Source organism: Zeugodacus cucurbitae, chromosome 5 (genome assembly GCF_028554725.1).
Source record: "Zeugodacus cucurbitae isolate PBARC_wt_2022May chromosome 5, idZeuCucr1.2, whole genome shotgun sequence".
Lineage (NCBI taxonomy): Eukaryota > Metazoa > Arthropoda > Insecta > Diptera > Tephritidae > Zeugodacus > Zeugodacus cucurbitae.
The window spans coordinates 71,600,486-71,616,716 of record NC_071670.1 but is presented as its reverse complement, the minus strand read 5'-3'; the positions used below and the strand labels follow the sequence as shown (position 1 = coordinate 71,616,716).

Genomic DNA, 16,231 nt, shown 5'->3' with positions numbered 1-16,231 from the left:
AAATTCAAAAGTAGAATGCAAAAAATATGTATTTACTATTTAGTTTAAGCTGATTTAATATAATATTCATAATAGTTTATTATTTCTTCTATTATTATGTAGAATGGTCACATGTGCCATATTTGTACAAACTATCGCCGCTTATTAACACGTTCAATATACTTCGTCTTATTCAGAGCGCGATTTCCAGCGTTTGGATCCATCATACGCTTCCAATCGGTTTGACCAACTACAAAGCCGATAGCACGCATTTTCTCCTGTGTGCGCTTCTCTTCGATATCCGCCCAACGAACCTAACCACAAAAAAATACATTTTTTTTTATTTTATTATATCATTTTACTAAAATCCAAAATGCGTTACCCGTTTTTTGCCATTTGCATTGGTTTTAGGCGGTTCCCATTCGTCCATTTGTAGGTAATCCTCCATTGTAGCGGCCTTCCGCTTCTGCATCAATTTATTTGTGCCATCCAAACGAGCTGCGTTAAAAATTATATTTATATAAATTACTAATGCGATCACTCGTAATTTACTATTGTAAATGTAACGAAAATTACTAGCACTCCTGAATGCATGCAATGCTATTAGATTCGTAAGTTTTATATTTACATATTTAGGCATTCTTTTATAAAAATCATCGAAACATTAACTATTTAAATATAAGTCTGCATTTAAGAAGATTATATATGTTGCATAAGAACTATAGTTTATTAATTTGCAAGCACTTACCAAGGTTTTCTGAGGTGGTATCACTTTCCCATTTGCTCTTTAAGAATCCAAACTGTTCGAAATATATGCGTACACAATTATACAGATATAGAAAATATTCAACATTCAAATATACAAGATATTCAAACCATATTACGTTTTATAATACAGTTGTGAACTATTTAAAAGAGGTAATCGCTCACTGAACGCTTTCAGCACGTTCAAGGGTATTATTAGTTTTTATTTGAGATTAAAAAAAAAAACAATGTCATGAGAAGTCGTCACTTTGATATATCGAAATATTTAACAACGCTTCCTATTTATGGTACGAAACAGCAACGATAAAGCAAAAAACAGTAAAAACTCTTTTCTAGGCATAGCTGCTGCTCGCACGTCCCCAAACTTGTATGTAGCTATAGAAATTGCTTAACTTACACTAGCTGTATCATCAGCCGCCTCGTTGCTATCTTCAGTTTCGTTGTCAGCCTGCGTCTGCGTCAAATTATTATCATCGCTCGCACCACTATTGCTGTTATTATCCTGCAATGAAAACATCCACAAGCCATGAAATAAGGCAATTCAATATTCTTTCTAAATACGCTTAGTACGGATACCTTAAATCAATGTTGTATGTTCTTCAAGTCGTAGAATTATTATTTTTTTAATACAATAAATATATCGTAGCATTTAGGAACATTTGAAATGCTCTTATCTTTAGCATATTGTTATCCTATTTTCTTAAGTACACATATAATATTTCAGCAGAAAAACATTAAGTTTCCAAGGATTATACATTATTAATGACATTTGTTTTAGCCAATATACATAAGTATTATGCAATGATACCTGTTCACATTTCGAATATATGCCGTAATTTTAAGGGTCCCAGTAATAGAGCAAATATATGTAGAAAGTATTCCAAAATATGGTATTATAATAAATCGCATAGAGTTTGCTTAAATTTATTTGATTATATATTTCAGTTGCGGGGCGAGTTGGTTGTGCTAAAATAGAGGCAGCAAGGGTATATGTCTTGGGTATATCTTATTACAATTACTAAAGGCAATTGAATTCGCTGTTTTTATCCAAAATGCTGAGTAGTTAAATAAAATATATATAAATAAGGTTCTTTTATATAATTATCAGAAATTATACAATATAAAATATTAATTTTCAAAAATTTCTTAAAACTTTTTTCACACAGCTTAAACCACACACAGAACAATATATTTATTGTACTATCAAGGCCTGTACGAGTATGCGATATGTCATTTCACTGTTAGAACACAGGATCGAGCTAATAAAATTTGTGAATATATATAATAGTATATTACACTTTCAAAGCTTAAATAGTAACATTATTTGCTTTTTAATCATACAAGTACGCGTATGTAGGAAAACCGATTCATAATAGTGGGGCGAAGGTGTACTTAATTTAGGCATGAGCAAGAAGAGTGTAGTTCTGTTTGCTTCATTTCTGCAAACATTTGTGCTGAGTTTGGAAGTTAAGACTTGTTTCCACTATTTTCTTAAGTAAATTTGTTGTTGTGTTTTTCGACAAAGAAAAGTGGACAATTTAAAGGTTAACGATTATTTTTAAGGAGATATGGTCTCATTATTTCAAAGTGATGAGATTATATTTTACTTAAAAACATAAAATTGAGACATATATGCCTATTGTGAAAGGTAGTGCATTTGTTATTATATATTTACCATCACCATATTTTCTGCATCCTCCATTTCCACAAGATTTTCCAACAATGAGGACACATCCAATTTGATGTAGTGCAGCGGTGTATGCTTCCAATTGCCAATTATCCCTTTGACATCTTTTTCAGATCGTTCGTGGATGTTGCGATTCATGCAAGTCTCCACGTCGCATATCAAATCAACTATATACGGCTATTAAAAATATATTAGAAATATAGAGGAAGTCGAGCAGAATACAATATACAATATGGAGTAGTATTTGATTTTTCCAAAGTAATGTGATTGTGATCCAAAAATACTTACCATGAAACCAGAGTCTTTCGAGTGGCAATAAAACTCATTTAACGTGCGCAACGAATTGTTATTGCAGTCGATTATAATGAAATCGTATAAATTATCTGAAATTGTTTTCTTAAATGATTTTATCAAATATTGCATGTAAGTGTCCTCCATATCAGCATCGTACTCATATAGAACTTCTTTTTTCGGTATCTAAATTGTTGAAGAAAAAACAATACAACAAATACTTTCTAGAAATGTAAGCAATCAATAATTTATTCAACTTAAAGTTAAATAGTGCCGTTACAGTGTTGTAATTTTTTCTGTTAATAATAAAGAGGATTAGTCTGCCGCTCACCTTTTTGCCGGTTTTGGGACAACGTTCTTCGTAATCGTTTTCAATTAAGAAATAATCATCGATACTCAAAACACGAGGATTGGTTCCGCCCATTTCCAATTCTTTTTCTTTAATCAACTTTGCAACATATGATTTTCCACTGCCAGGCGGCCCCCGCAGTATGACACAGACCTTTTTGGGGCGCGTCAGGCGACCGGGTTTGAGCAGAATCTCATCAACGGTTATGGTGTTCTTATTCTCAATACTGGGAAATGACATTTGTACAGCGCCACTTGGAAGTTGCGCAACATTCTCATTAGCTGCCGCAGTCGATGGGAACAACGACTGTGTGGGCGCAGTGGCGTCCTGTTGTACTGAACAGACATAAGATCGGTTTGTTGTTAGCATTGGTGGCGGTGGTGGGGCGGGTGACTCGCAATCACGGTTGTTCTCCAAATTCCTACAATGTTAAATGGAATGAAATCATTCATCAGGATAACTGTTTATTTATGAAGAATCTAGATTTGAGCTCCAGTCATTTGCACACGCGTATTCGCATTGCGGCCTAAAAAGTATGGGTGTTGATGATACGAGTACATGTAACGAACATTTTCAATAGCAAATAACACGGTGTGCTCTAATCTGATTCGTTATATTATTGGCTGACTTACTCTTCATTGTCAGATATTGCTTCAAGCTCATCATTATTTCCGTTTGGTGAACTCACATTTGTACTGATTGTTTCAATTGGATCTGCAGCCGATTCCTGTGCATTCACGTGTTCACTCTGTTAAGGATTAATCGTTTATTTTAACGAGATCTTATTCGACACAAGAGGTTCGGTAAATTATAATATTTTCTATTTTTTTTTTTTTTGTTCAATCCAAATTTGAAAATTATGCTAGCTCTACATGTTTATTACCTTTTTTTCGGTATCAGTTTGCTCTCCATCCTGCCCTGGAATGGTGGGCTTACTGGACGGTTGTTTATTATCATTTAGCGATCCAAAGTGACTTGGTTGAGTCTTAGTCATATCATTCTTCTTCTTCTTTTTCTTATTCTTATTCTTTTTTTTAGGATTGACATTCATGGGTAAATTGCCGAATCTTGTTGATGTTGGATTGGACGCATGTCCATATTCAAAAGTTTTTACTGGTTTGAATTCATCCGTAAAATTGGGCTCATTTCTATTGAAGGGATTCGATAGGGAGCCAGACGCAGAACCAGAACCAGAACCAGTATCAATAGTGGTACTAGCTCCTTTATGTCCGTAATCTATTACTTTCGGTTTTGGTACGGCGGTATTTTGATAATCAATTACTTGTACAGGTCGAAAGTAGTCATCTCCATAATCTTGTTTATTTCCGGGGCTGTTTGATTAATTTCGTATTTTGAAAATTTTAAAAATCATTAATGTAGACTTGCAACACTAGTGTAGATTCCGTCTTAACTTTCAATACTTTTTTACAATTTTTTTTTTTTGGTTTATTTTTATAGCAAAACTTGGCAACATTTATAACACACGAACCAAAATACGAAATGGCAAATACCATATTTGAATGAAACTGCTTTCAAATCGAAACAAAAGTTCGTTTGTTAACGGTGAAATGCAACAATTTCAATTCATGGGCGATGCAGCTCCGATGTACATATATAATAAGGTTTATGGGGCTTATATAACTTTATATATCCTCATATACCACGTCTACATAAGATATCGAGGTAGTTAAATCTTCTAATTTTCATAATTATAAAATACATATATTTAACAGGTGGGGAAGGGCCAAGGTGGAACATCAGTTACTCACACACTTTATAAGAATTAAAGGCGTGTGAAATATTTTTATATCTTATGGTATATTTCACATTAGTATTGAGGGACGTTATAAAGAAAAATCTTTATATTAGGTATTTGAAGGTTAGGAGACAGTCTAAGCTGATTTTTTTTATATGGTACAAAGACGAGATGTGTTCAAAAAATATAAGCATTGGTCTACATGTATGTTGTCGCCTACAAAATATTCTCCATTCGATTTCATGCACTTATGCCGGCGCTTTTTTAAATCGTCGAAACTCTTCTCGATTTTGGGAATAGCCTTTGGCTCTTCCAGCGATTTCTCGCATTCTTGCAAAACAACCCCCTTTTAAGGTTCTCTTTATTTTTGGTACAAGCAACGAAGACTGAGCTTTTTACAAATGAAAATCGCCAGGTTCATAAAAACACGTCTAATCTTAGCGACTGTACGAACAAAGTAGAGACAATATATACAGCTGAAAACTTACCGTACTTCAGGGGCATGTATGTAAATCAACAATATAAAAAAATTTGCAATTGGACTCTCCAAACCCGTGAAATTTTACAATTCCCGTTATTTTTTGAACACACCATCTCTTTATTAAGGGGTTAGGGGTAGTCAGGATTTTCAAAAATATTTTCCGAAAATTTGAAGTTGATCCGATAATTACTTTTCGAGTTATTCGGCAAATAACAAAGAGCGGTCAGGCACTCCAATACAAACTTTAAATGCGTTTATCTCAAAACTATGTTTTTTGAATTGGTGACAACTGTAACTCGATAACCGCTCAGTAGATTTTAATGAAATTCATACAGCTTTTATAATACATAATAAACTCAGACCTGAACCGAAGAATTTTTTTTTTCAAAAATTTCGATGTTTTGATGTTTTCCCGAAAATTTAAAAATAAAATCCTGAGGCCGCCATTTTGTTAATTTTTGAAAAAAAAACTCAGGCCCAGGATTATCTATTTATAAAACTAATTTTTTTTATCCGATTGATTTTAGATTAATCTCCAAGGACTTATGATTGACACCGCAAGGACCTTTTTTTGAAACTGGGTCAACACAGACAGCTATAACTTTGGAAACTATAATTTTTTGTTTCATTGATTTCGTGTCTATAAATCAAAACATTGTAACGGGTGATTTTTTTGAGGTTAGGATTTTCATGCATTAGTATTTGACAGATCACGTGGGATTTCAGACATGGTGTCAAAGAGAAAGATGCTCAGTATGCTTTGACATTTCATCATGAATAGACTTACTAACGAGCAACGCTTGCAAATCATTGAATTTTATTACCAAAATCAGTGTTCGGTTCGAAATTTTTTATCGACAAATTTTGTTCAGCGATGAGGCTCATTTCTGGTTGAATGGCTACGTAAATAAGCAAAATTGCCGCATTTGGGGTGAAGAGCAACCAGAAGCCGTTCAAGAACTGCCCATGCATCCCGAAAAATGCACTGTTTGGTGTGGTTTGTACGCTGGTGGAATCATTGGACCGTATTTTTTCAAAGATGCTGTTGGACGCAACGTTACGGTGAATGGCGATCGCTATCGTTCGATGCTAACAAACTTTTTGTTGCCAAAAATGGAAGAACTGAACTTGGTTGACATGTGGTTTCAACAAGATGGCGCTACATGCCACACAGCTCGCGATTCTATGGCCATTTTGAGGGAAAACTTCGGAGAACAATTCATCTCAAGAAATGGACCCGTAAGTTGGCCACCAAGATCATGCGATTTAACGCCTTTAGACTATTTTTTGTGGGGCTACGTCAAGTCTAAAGTCTACAGAAATAAGCCAGCAACTATTCCAGCTTTGGAAGACAACATTTCCGAAGAAATTCGGGCTATTCCGGCCGAAATGCTCGAAAAAGTTGCCCAAAATTGGACTTTCCGAATGGACCACCTAAGACGCAGCCGCGGTCAACATTTAAATGAAATTATCTTCAAAAAGTAAATGTCATGAACCAATCTAACGTTTCAAATAAAGAACCGATGAGATTTTGCAAATTTTATGCGTTTTTTTTTTTAAAAAAGTTATCAAGCTCTTAAAAAATCACCCTTTATAATAATGCCATATTATTACTTTTTTTAATAGCAAAAAAATGACTGAAAATTCTCATTTTTTCGTGTCTCTAACTACCCCTAACCCCTTAAGGGCTGATATATTATTTGTATAATCAAAAGGCTAACTAATGATAGTAGTTAGATTGCTACGTTTCGAACTAAATTCGGTCGAAATCACCTAACAGTGGGCGAAGTCACAGTCCCTTTTGAACTGAACTTTATGCTTTAGGTAGTCATCGTAGACAGATCGAGATAACTTCAAACAGTTTGGGTTCCTTCCTTTTATTACCTACTGTGAGAACGGTAATTAAATCTTTTTTCATAATCAAGGTAGTATGTAATTGATATGTTTGAGTAATAAAAGTGGTAAAGGGACAAGTTGTATGAGTAAAAACCAATAAAGTAATTTTACGTTTTATTACAATTATATTTGACAGCATCTAGGCATTTGTACGATTTTCAAATGTTTTATTATCGCAATGAATGGCATGCAAATATTATTATGGACTAAAAAACGAACACATCAGATCCAATTTCAAAAATGAATTATTCACGGTGAGAAATCAACAAAGATATTCAAATAATTATTTCTTTGGGATAATGTACTTATCTTTATTTAAATAAGATGGATAGTTGCTGTAAACATTTAAATTAGTTCAAAAGTTTTAAGTTACGTAGAATGTATCGAAAGCTATCGGCCGGCCAGGTGCTACTAAATATATTCTCTCACCGATTTTTGATTTACACCGCACTCTTCTTGGTTAGCTAGGCTACGTATGTGATATTGGCAGGGAAAGAGAAAATCATAGGAACGAATTGAACTGTTGCTAAGTTTACACATGAATTTAGTGCACAAATTCGAAAGCATACGTAAACACGATACACAATTAAAAAACAATTCATGAATCTGCAACGCTGCATTTTCGGATTTGTGAACTTTCGTACGCATAAAGACGAAAACGTTATAACCGTTATGTAAATTTGGAAATGTTATTAATCCATCGAGGTGCCAACTGCGCTCCTACCATTTCCAACTGCTTCTACAATCGCAATTTGATATTGTTGCAAAAACACTCGTTTGTTAGTTGTTAATTGGCGATTCTTTAAGTGTCGCCACAAATTAGATGATTTTAGGCATGCGATTAGTTCGTCAGCAACAGTTGGTCGAAGAATAATTGGAAGAGTTTGGCGTAAATCACCTGCCAACACCTGCGACTTCTCCATATCTGGAAAATCCTCGCTATTTTTTTTTATAGCGCTATTTTTGGCGATTTGCAAGACTGGTGTTTCGTTAGGAATAATTTCAAGGCCTAATGTGCCATTTGTTTGGCTACTAACAGGATGGCCCGTTAACCGTGGTGGTGAAAATTAGTGAAATTAGTTCTGGAATTACATCAGCCCTCATATACTATATATGATGATTTTCTATTGGAGTTTATGCCGAATATTACGTCAAATTGTGTTATCTTAATAATTTTACATCAATAAATTGCGAGAATATAAAATGTTCGGTTGCACCCGAACTTAGCCTTTCCTTATTTGTTACAAATTGTTTTGGGCTATCGACACAACCTTATACAATTTAACAATGACAAAAATATTTTAACAAAGCAACAATGACAACCTTCAAAATATTATTATATTTTGTTTTCTTTTTTATATTTTTGTTGTCAACTCGAATAAAATTCTCCTATTATTATCTTCCTCGCAACTTTTTCCTATTTACTTACTTTCTAATCTTTTTCTGGCCTTCCACGAATATTTCAAGACTAAAATTAGCCAGATCGGTTTGGCCGTTCTCGACTTTTTGTGAGACTAACGAACAGATCAATTCATTTTTATATGTACATATGTATCTATAGATTACAAATTGTTTGTATGGGATATTAGAAAAGTGTGGATTTTAGACTTTTTTAGGAAATTTTTTAATTTTTCTATCCGTAAGAACCATCCTTGTATTTCAAGGAGGATTTAGTGACTCATTTTTATATTAAAGATGTGCATCCGCTCCTAATTACAATTTCATTCAAGAGTTTCGAAATTATTACACCACAAATCACAAAAAAAACTCTATGATGTTTTCTTATATTTTTTGCGCTGCATTTGGCGAAGAGGATGACGGAGCACACAGCGGATGTGTCTTGCAAACCTAGTTCGATTGAGTATGACTGGCAGACAGGAAGTGTCTTAGATAGTTTCTCTACATTAAACATTTATGCATCTAGACGCGTATTTCTTAAAGCTTTTTTAAGCTCCCAATGTAGTAATTGCCGTTGTAGCATCCCTTCCCTTGCTAACCCTCTGCAGAGTCAATTGTAAATAATAGAAAGCATTTGGGTTGATAAAATGTTTACTTTTATTCCATACCTTTTAATAGGGTATTATGTATTCATGATGATAAGGTTTATAATCTTTTAAATTAATTGTTATTTAGATAGCATTGATAGCATTGACACTGCGTGAACTGTTGTTTGAAATACATGAATTTCAGCATTGCCAACTTCACGGCATATTCGGTAGGCACAAGTTGCAGTGCATCAATTAACAACAACAACAAGTGTATCTTTACCGAGACAACCATCGAAGTTGTACATACAGCGTTCATTCAATGCATTTTAGCAACTCTGGTGCTTTACAAGTCATACACCAAATATTGTTCAATTAGCTTGCAGAAACATTATAATTCATGTATTGTATGTAATCTTATAATTGTTAATGTTGTTGTTTACTGTTTCATTTCCGCAATAATAAATTAATTCAATTTGAATTTGGTCGACAACTTAAATCTACTTGAACAACAACTAGACTCGACTCGACTCGACTCGACTGAATTAGTGTGTAGATTATTTGCTCTAATTGTGGTTGCCAGACTTGGAACTCCTCTGCCTTTTCTTAAAAAATGGCTTCTTATTACCACCACTAATAGCATTTGGAATTATGGATTATTGTTCAATGGACCCACGATTCGATTGTTCACATTTGCATGTCGCATACGTTACAAATATGTAATGCATGTGTTTGTCAAGGGGACAATGAAAAGAGAAGGAATGGAATAGAAATTCCAGCATTAACAGTTTTATCAATGTGGTTATACACTATTTTACTACAATTGAAAAGTGTATTTGTGCGCTACACTCAGATTTGTGAGACCGAAGAGGGCGTTATTGTCAAAGACAACCGTTTTTGGGAGTATATGGAAGTTGGACAAGGAGCATACATACATACATACATTTTTAGATACGATAAAAATAGTATAAAACTCGAAATTTTATGAATAATTCATTAATAAAAATTCAATGAGAAAATCAAAGTTACAGTTCAAATTCAAATATGTCTTATCTGAACTAAGACATATTGTATTTTATGTACATATGTATGTATGTATGCATATCTGCTGACTATCACATTTATGTAGTTAATGCAGTCAACATTTAAAAATTTTCAAATTTACACATGAGCTACTTATACGAGTAATAAATCATAATACGTTCCAGAAACATCATATTAAGCGTGTAAGAATGTAGTACATCTCAATTGCAATACGAAATATTTTCCTAAAAATTTACAGATTTGTAATGCTTTTGTAAAAAACTTAAAGCTTATTCAAATGACCCAGATTTTAACTAGTTTCATTTATTTTGGATTTTTTTTTTTTCTAAATAAATACAGTGGAACTTCTCTAACTCAAATCACCATAATCCACAAAAAAAGAGACTTCGAGTTATAGAATTTTCATTAAAGCATATACATTTTCAAAAAGCTGTAATATAGATTTATACACTGTTCTATTTATTAACTTCGCATAAAGAATTATGTACATACAGTTAAACATGTATTCTGTAATTTTGTTTGTTGCAGTTTGATATTATTGGCTCTTGACGTCTATGTCCCATGCCTTTGTTAGATGATTTATGCAATCCATATGTGTAATATTATATTTTTGGTTTGTCTCCATACAATATAGAGGGACTTTTTTAAACCAGAAAGTTCGATTTATGGAAGGAAATTTGTATGAAAGTTACACTCTATTGCCTCTCCAAGAGTTCGAGTTAGGGGAGGAAATTTGTATAAAATTTGGCTTCTAAACGCTATTGCCAATTCAAGTGTTTGAGTTATGGAGATCTTCGAGTTATGGAAGTTCCACTGCATTTCACTTTTACTATTCAAATTAATCTGATTTTTCATTAAAATAAAATAATGAAATTTTTTAAATGCATTTTACAAAATTATCTAACAAGGTGAATTGATATATCATGATGACTGACATGAAATTTATGTTAAAATTTAAATTGAAAAAGTAATTTTCAATTACCGAAACTTGTGAATTTAATTTCTTTTAGTTAAAATGAAGAAACAAACATATTTGCTCTTCATTCCGGATTTATTGAGATGTAAAGATATAGACTATTTCCTAGTGTAGACTGTCGTAATTCATGGTAGGTTTCTCGGGGGGCGTTCATGTCATGTTTTGGGCGATATTATTTTGTTGCTAAATACACACTGAAGATATATGGATATTGAAGATGTTTTTGGGGGAAAATGAATTATTGATTAACCAAAGAAATCTGCACGCTTATTATTATAATTTATTATTGTTGAAATAGTGGGGCCTTATGAGATAACTTTCGAAAAATATATCTCTTTCGGATCTCACACCTCTTTTAAATGATTAAAATTCATGAGAATTTAATTAATATGGAAAATTAGTTTAATTATGTTTTATAAATGTTAAACATACCCGTCAACCCATGAAGACTTGGAGGTTTCTATAGCATCTGGACTTTGTCTGCCTTTGTTATCAGCGCCACCGCCACGACGGGATGAATTGTAATTTCTGCGTTCTTCCATGTTCCTATTATTCCTGCCAAAATTTCGTCGGTCATCGTTCGGTGCATTCCTACCGAATTTCGAACCATTGCCACCATCACCATAATTTGGACCGTTACCACTTCTGAAATTAGGGCCTTCACCACGAAAGTTCGGTCCATAATCACCACTGAAATTTGGTCCATCACCTTGGAAATTCGGTCCATAATCATCACCGAAATTTGGACCACCACCTCGAAAATTCGGCCCATAACCATCGCCGAAGTTTGAACCACCCGGACCAAATCTATTGAAATTGGGTCCGTTTCTATTGTAATTTTGTCTATTCGGTCCATTTCCACAATTAGGTCCATCAAAATCAAAATTACCTCCCATTCCTCCGAAATTTGGACCGTTTCCACCAAAGTTCGGCCGATTACCACTAAAATTTGGCCCTCCCCAATTTGGTCCACCGAAATTTGGACCATTTCCACCATAATTCGGGCCAAAATTATTAGATTTTTGTTTTTGTAATTGCTGAAGTAACATAGGCAATTGTTGAAGAAACTGTGGAGGCGGCGCACAACTTGGATCTGCACTTTCCCTGCCCTGAGCTTTGGCCAATGCCTGTGAAATTTTCTGCATAAAAATAGGGTCTCTAAGAGCATCGCCCAAATTAGGAATGGCGTTCGATATATGAGGATGTATTTGCTGTTCATCTCGTCGATTTTCTCCATGGAAATCTTCGTCGCCATCGTTACCTCCTCCGTCACCTCTTTCATCTTCGTCATCATCGCAAATGGATGTAGGGCCCAGAAAATCTGTCGGCTTTTCTACGACTACATCAAATAGTGAAGGTATTTTGTTGATAACCTTTGGTTTATCTGGTTGTTCTTGTTTAGTAGTTTCTTTAGACGGCATATTTTCACTGCTTTCATCTACGGTACTTATTGGTATTTTACCACCACCTTCTACCAAATCCAGTCCAGGAATTCCCTCAGATTTGCCAAATATATTACACATATCTCCGGGAGAATCTACGGTGTTATTCTCCTCGTCTTCCACAAGAGAAATAATTTCGGTTACAACAGCATTTGATAATTTTGGCGGTTTAGGATCTTCTGTGGCTGCACTGAAGCGACTCTTTCGCTTGCCTAAAATACCAAGTGAACCAATTGATTTTGTCTCTGCTTTATGATTTGTAGAGGTATCATTACTGCTTTGCGAAACTGTGGTTGAGCACTTTACAACTTTTTCCATGGGCCTTCCATCGTCCAATTGTTTGGTTTCTACATTTCCTTGTTCTGTTGGTTTTCCAAGTGTTTTTATTTTTTCATTTACTTTGTTTACTTCTAGAACCCCCGATGCAGGTTGATTTAAATCTTCTTCTTCCTTGTCCTGATCATTTATAACTTCTGCGACCTCCTCATTAGGATTCTCATCAGCTTTGCTTTCTGCATTCCGTTTATGGGACAATCTGTCATCGCTGTCTTGAGCTTCATTTTCACCTATATCAGGCTTTTTGCCCATTTGTTGTAATTTTCTTAGCCGCATTTGTTCACGTCGCTCCATTATTCGTTGACGTTGCTTTTCGAATTCCTGCTCATAGCGGCGATACATCTCGCGGTCAGGATGATTGGCATTAGCAAGTTTCCATTGCTCGAACTGTTCCTCCCAGCGTTGGAATTGGAGATCAAAACTTTTTTCGTCCAAATCAGTTCGTTGTTGTTTTTGTTCTGTTTGCAAACGGTCTGCATCTAAATCGCAATCGATCTGATTCTGACTATTTCGCACATTTTGAATATTTTCTTTAGTATTGTGCTTTCTATTGTAATTACTATTAGAACCGAAATTTCGATCATTAGAATTGGATTTACGATTCATAGTGTTCTGTCCAAAGTTCCGTTCATTTGAATTTGATCGTCTATTAAAATTATTTGGACCAAAGTTTTTCTCATTTGAATTGGATCTATTAAAGCTATTATTAAAGCTTTCGTTTGAGCGGTGATTACGAACATTTCCATTTCCATTTCCATTATTTTTAGAATTGAAATTGCCATTAAGTCCAAAGCAATCTCCCTTGTCTGGTGGGTTAAGGTTTCGACTATTTGAACGAGAACTCGATGAAAATGGATTATTTGCAATATTATGGTCTGGGCCCATACTAAAGTTATTACGTGGGCTATTGTTGAATTCGTTCATATCTGAGCATCTGTTGAAATTGTCTCTATTAGAGAAGTTTCGATCGTTCGAATTAGACCTTACATTAGATCTATTATCCTGAGCAAAATTATCGTGGTTGTTTTCACCAAAGCTATTATTCGAATCATTATTTCTATCATTAGTATCGTAGCGCTGTCCATAAAACGGACCCTTGTCCCCAGACCGTTGTTTGAAATTAACACCAGAATTTCGGTCATTTTGACCAAATCTCTTATTAACTGTGTTATTTCTGTTTTGGAGGAAGTTGGGCCCATCGAAATTCCTTTCATTTCCATTCTGTTCGTTGTTAAAATAGTTATTGTTTGCAAAATGTCTTTCATTTCTATCATTGCTACCAAACTGGCCACTTCTATTACCCCAACGATTTCCACTTTGATCATTATGTTCATACTGATTCCTTTGACTATTGAAATCATCATTATTCCTGCAATTACTATTATTAAATGATTCTTGATAATTTTCTGCGCTGCCACCTTGACTACGGTTATTATTCCATTGTGTGGATCCTTGACCTTCTCGGCGAGTCTGAGAAACATTATCCATGTGATCTTCATTATTATTATCATTTTCACTCCTCCAACGACTATCGAAACCATCCCTACTGTTTCGGTTCTCGGATGGAGCATTTATATTATCATTTGATAACTCATATTCATTTGCATTATGTGGGTCTTCATTTTTTCTATCCCAGTTATTTGGAGCTCTTTCATTAGGCATGCAGGAATTTCCCGACCTAGTACTACCAAAATTGATATTAAAGTTATTTTTATTGTGATTCCATTGCATTTTGTCTGCATCTTGATTTTTGTTATTTTCATTGCCTTGCAGATTTGAATTAGATTTCCATGAATTTTCATCTTGATCACTAATATCATTCCGAACAGAGGATGATTGACAGTTATTACTTCCACGAATTTGGTTGGAATTACTATTCGGATTACCATAAGTTGGCATAACCAGCTGTTGCTTCTGCATAACTTGTGGTGCGGTAGGCATTGAATGAGGTTTAGAATTCTGTTGTGGCTTTGCTACCATTGGAGGCGGCTGTTGAAAATTGGGCATTTGACCGAAATTAGTTGGTTGTTGATTAAAACCTGGAGGTGGTTGATTATAATTGAATTGTTGTTGCGGTTGTTGATATGAAGGTGTCCATTGGGGATAATTTATATTCGGATAAGGTCCTACTGGAGGAGGTTGATGTATTGGGGCAGAACCCTGATTAACAGGCAAAACTTGACTCAGTGATGAATGTGGTTGAATTGGCATAGGTGGTGGTTGCGTGTATATTTGAGGAGTTCCGGAAATTTTAACATTTGTTTGCCCATCAGAGGGAGGCGGAGGTGGAGGTTGTTGAATAGATTGTATTTGCGGTTGCTGTGTTTGAATTTGTGCTTGGTGGTAATAGTTATTAACATTTGCACTTTGTCCTGTTAAAGCTGCCGCAGCCATTTCCCTTTTATACTAATTGTGAAATATAAAATTTTTTAAAATACAAATTGGAATATAAATATTTTCCATATTACCTGTTCACCATACTGAGCGTGCCACTTAGCATATTCTTGTTGATAAGCCTGCCATTGCTGCCAATGCTGTTGTAAAGCATATTGTTGTTCTGGGGTTAGTGCAGCATACTGCGCTTCAGTATATTGCCCGTATGGTCCACCTGGTGTTGATGTTGCCGCAGTAACGTTTGTTGCAGACACACTACCAGGTAACATTGGTCCTATAATTGGTGTGGTTTGTTCTGTTGGAGTAGGAGGAGGCGCTGTTGTTGGCGGTGGCGGTGCAACGGATGGTGGTGGTGGTTGAGGTGGTGGACATTGTGGTGCCGGTATTGGCGGAATTGAAGCACCAGCCCCAAGACCAGCCCATTGATTCCACATATTCTTTGAAATATAGTTCTATATAATTATGTTCACTTAACTATGTGGATATTTTTATGATTCAAACCGGAGAGTGGTCTGAAAAATTGTATCTCACTTTTATGTTTTTCACAATATAAAATTTTATATTCTGGTTTTATCGAGATCACGAACCTTCTATTTTACTCTTCTTAGTAACATAAATCAGGAATTCGACAAAAACACAAAGTCACCAATTAGTTTTGTTGAATAGTCGCCATTTTTCTTCAAGAAAAAACTAAATATGGAAAAATGGCGATAAATTTATTTATATATATATCAAAATCGACTCTTTTATCGATTTTAAGAATGTAATCACAAATAATATTTCATACCAAATTATTAGAACTAAAATTTGATTAGAAGCACTATTTAATCATTTAAGTAGGTAGCATGGT

The 16,231-nt window shown here is 34.6% G+C and overlaps 1 protein-coding gene across 2 annotated transcripts; it reads right to left on the bottom strand.

Moving 5' to 3' along the window:
* Window positions 1-11: 11 nt before the first annotated feature.
* Ylpm1_0 (uncharacterized) lies at window positions 12-16,123 on the bottom strand. 2 transcript variants are annotated; one of them, XM_011192789.3, is made up of 12 exons: window positions 15,969-16,123; window positions 15,456-15,893; window positions 11,642-15,393; window positions 3,955-4,402; window positions 3,704-3,819; window positions 3,054-3,492; window positions 2,720-2,908; window positions 2,420-2,608; window positions 1,142-1,246; window positions 728-779; window positions 362-477; window positions 12-293 (listed from the first exon to the last, which is right to left on the bottom strand). In XM_011192789.3, exons 2-12 carry the CDS (start codon window positions 15,813-15,815, stop codon window positions 132-134), a joined length of 5,928 nt encoding a protein of 1,975 aa, XP_011191091.1. In that variant the 5' UTR covers window positions 15,816-15,893; window positions 15,969-16,123; the 3' UTR covers window positions 12-131. The 2 variants fall into 2 exon arrangements, with proteins under 2 accessions (XP_011191091.1, XP_011191092.1); XM_011192790.3 differs by having other exon boundaries at window positions 15,456-15,818; window positions 15,969-16,087.
* Between the last annotated feature and the right edge of the window lie 108 nt (window positions 16,124-16,231).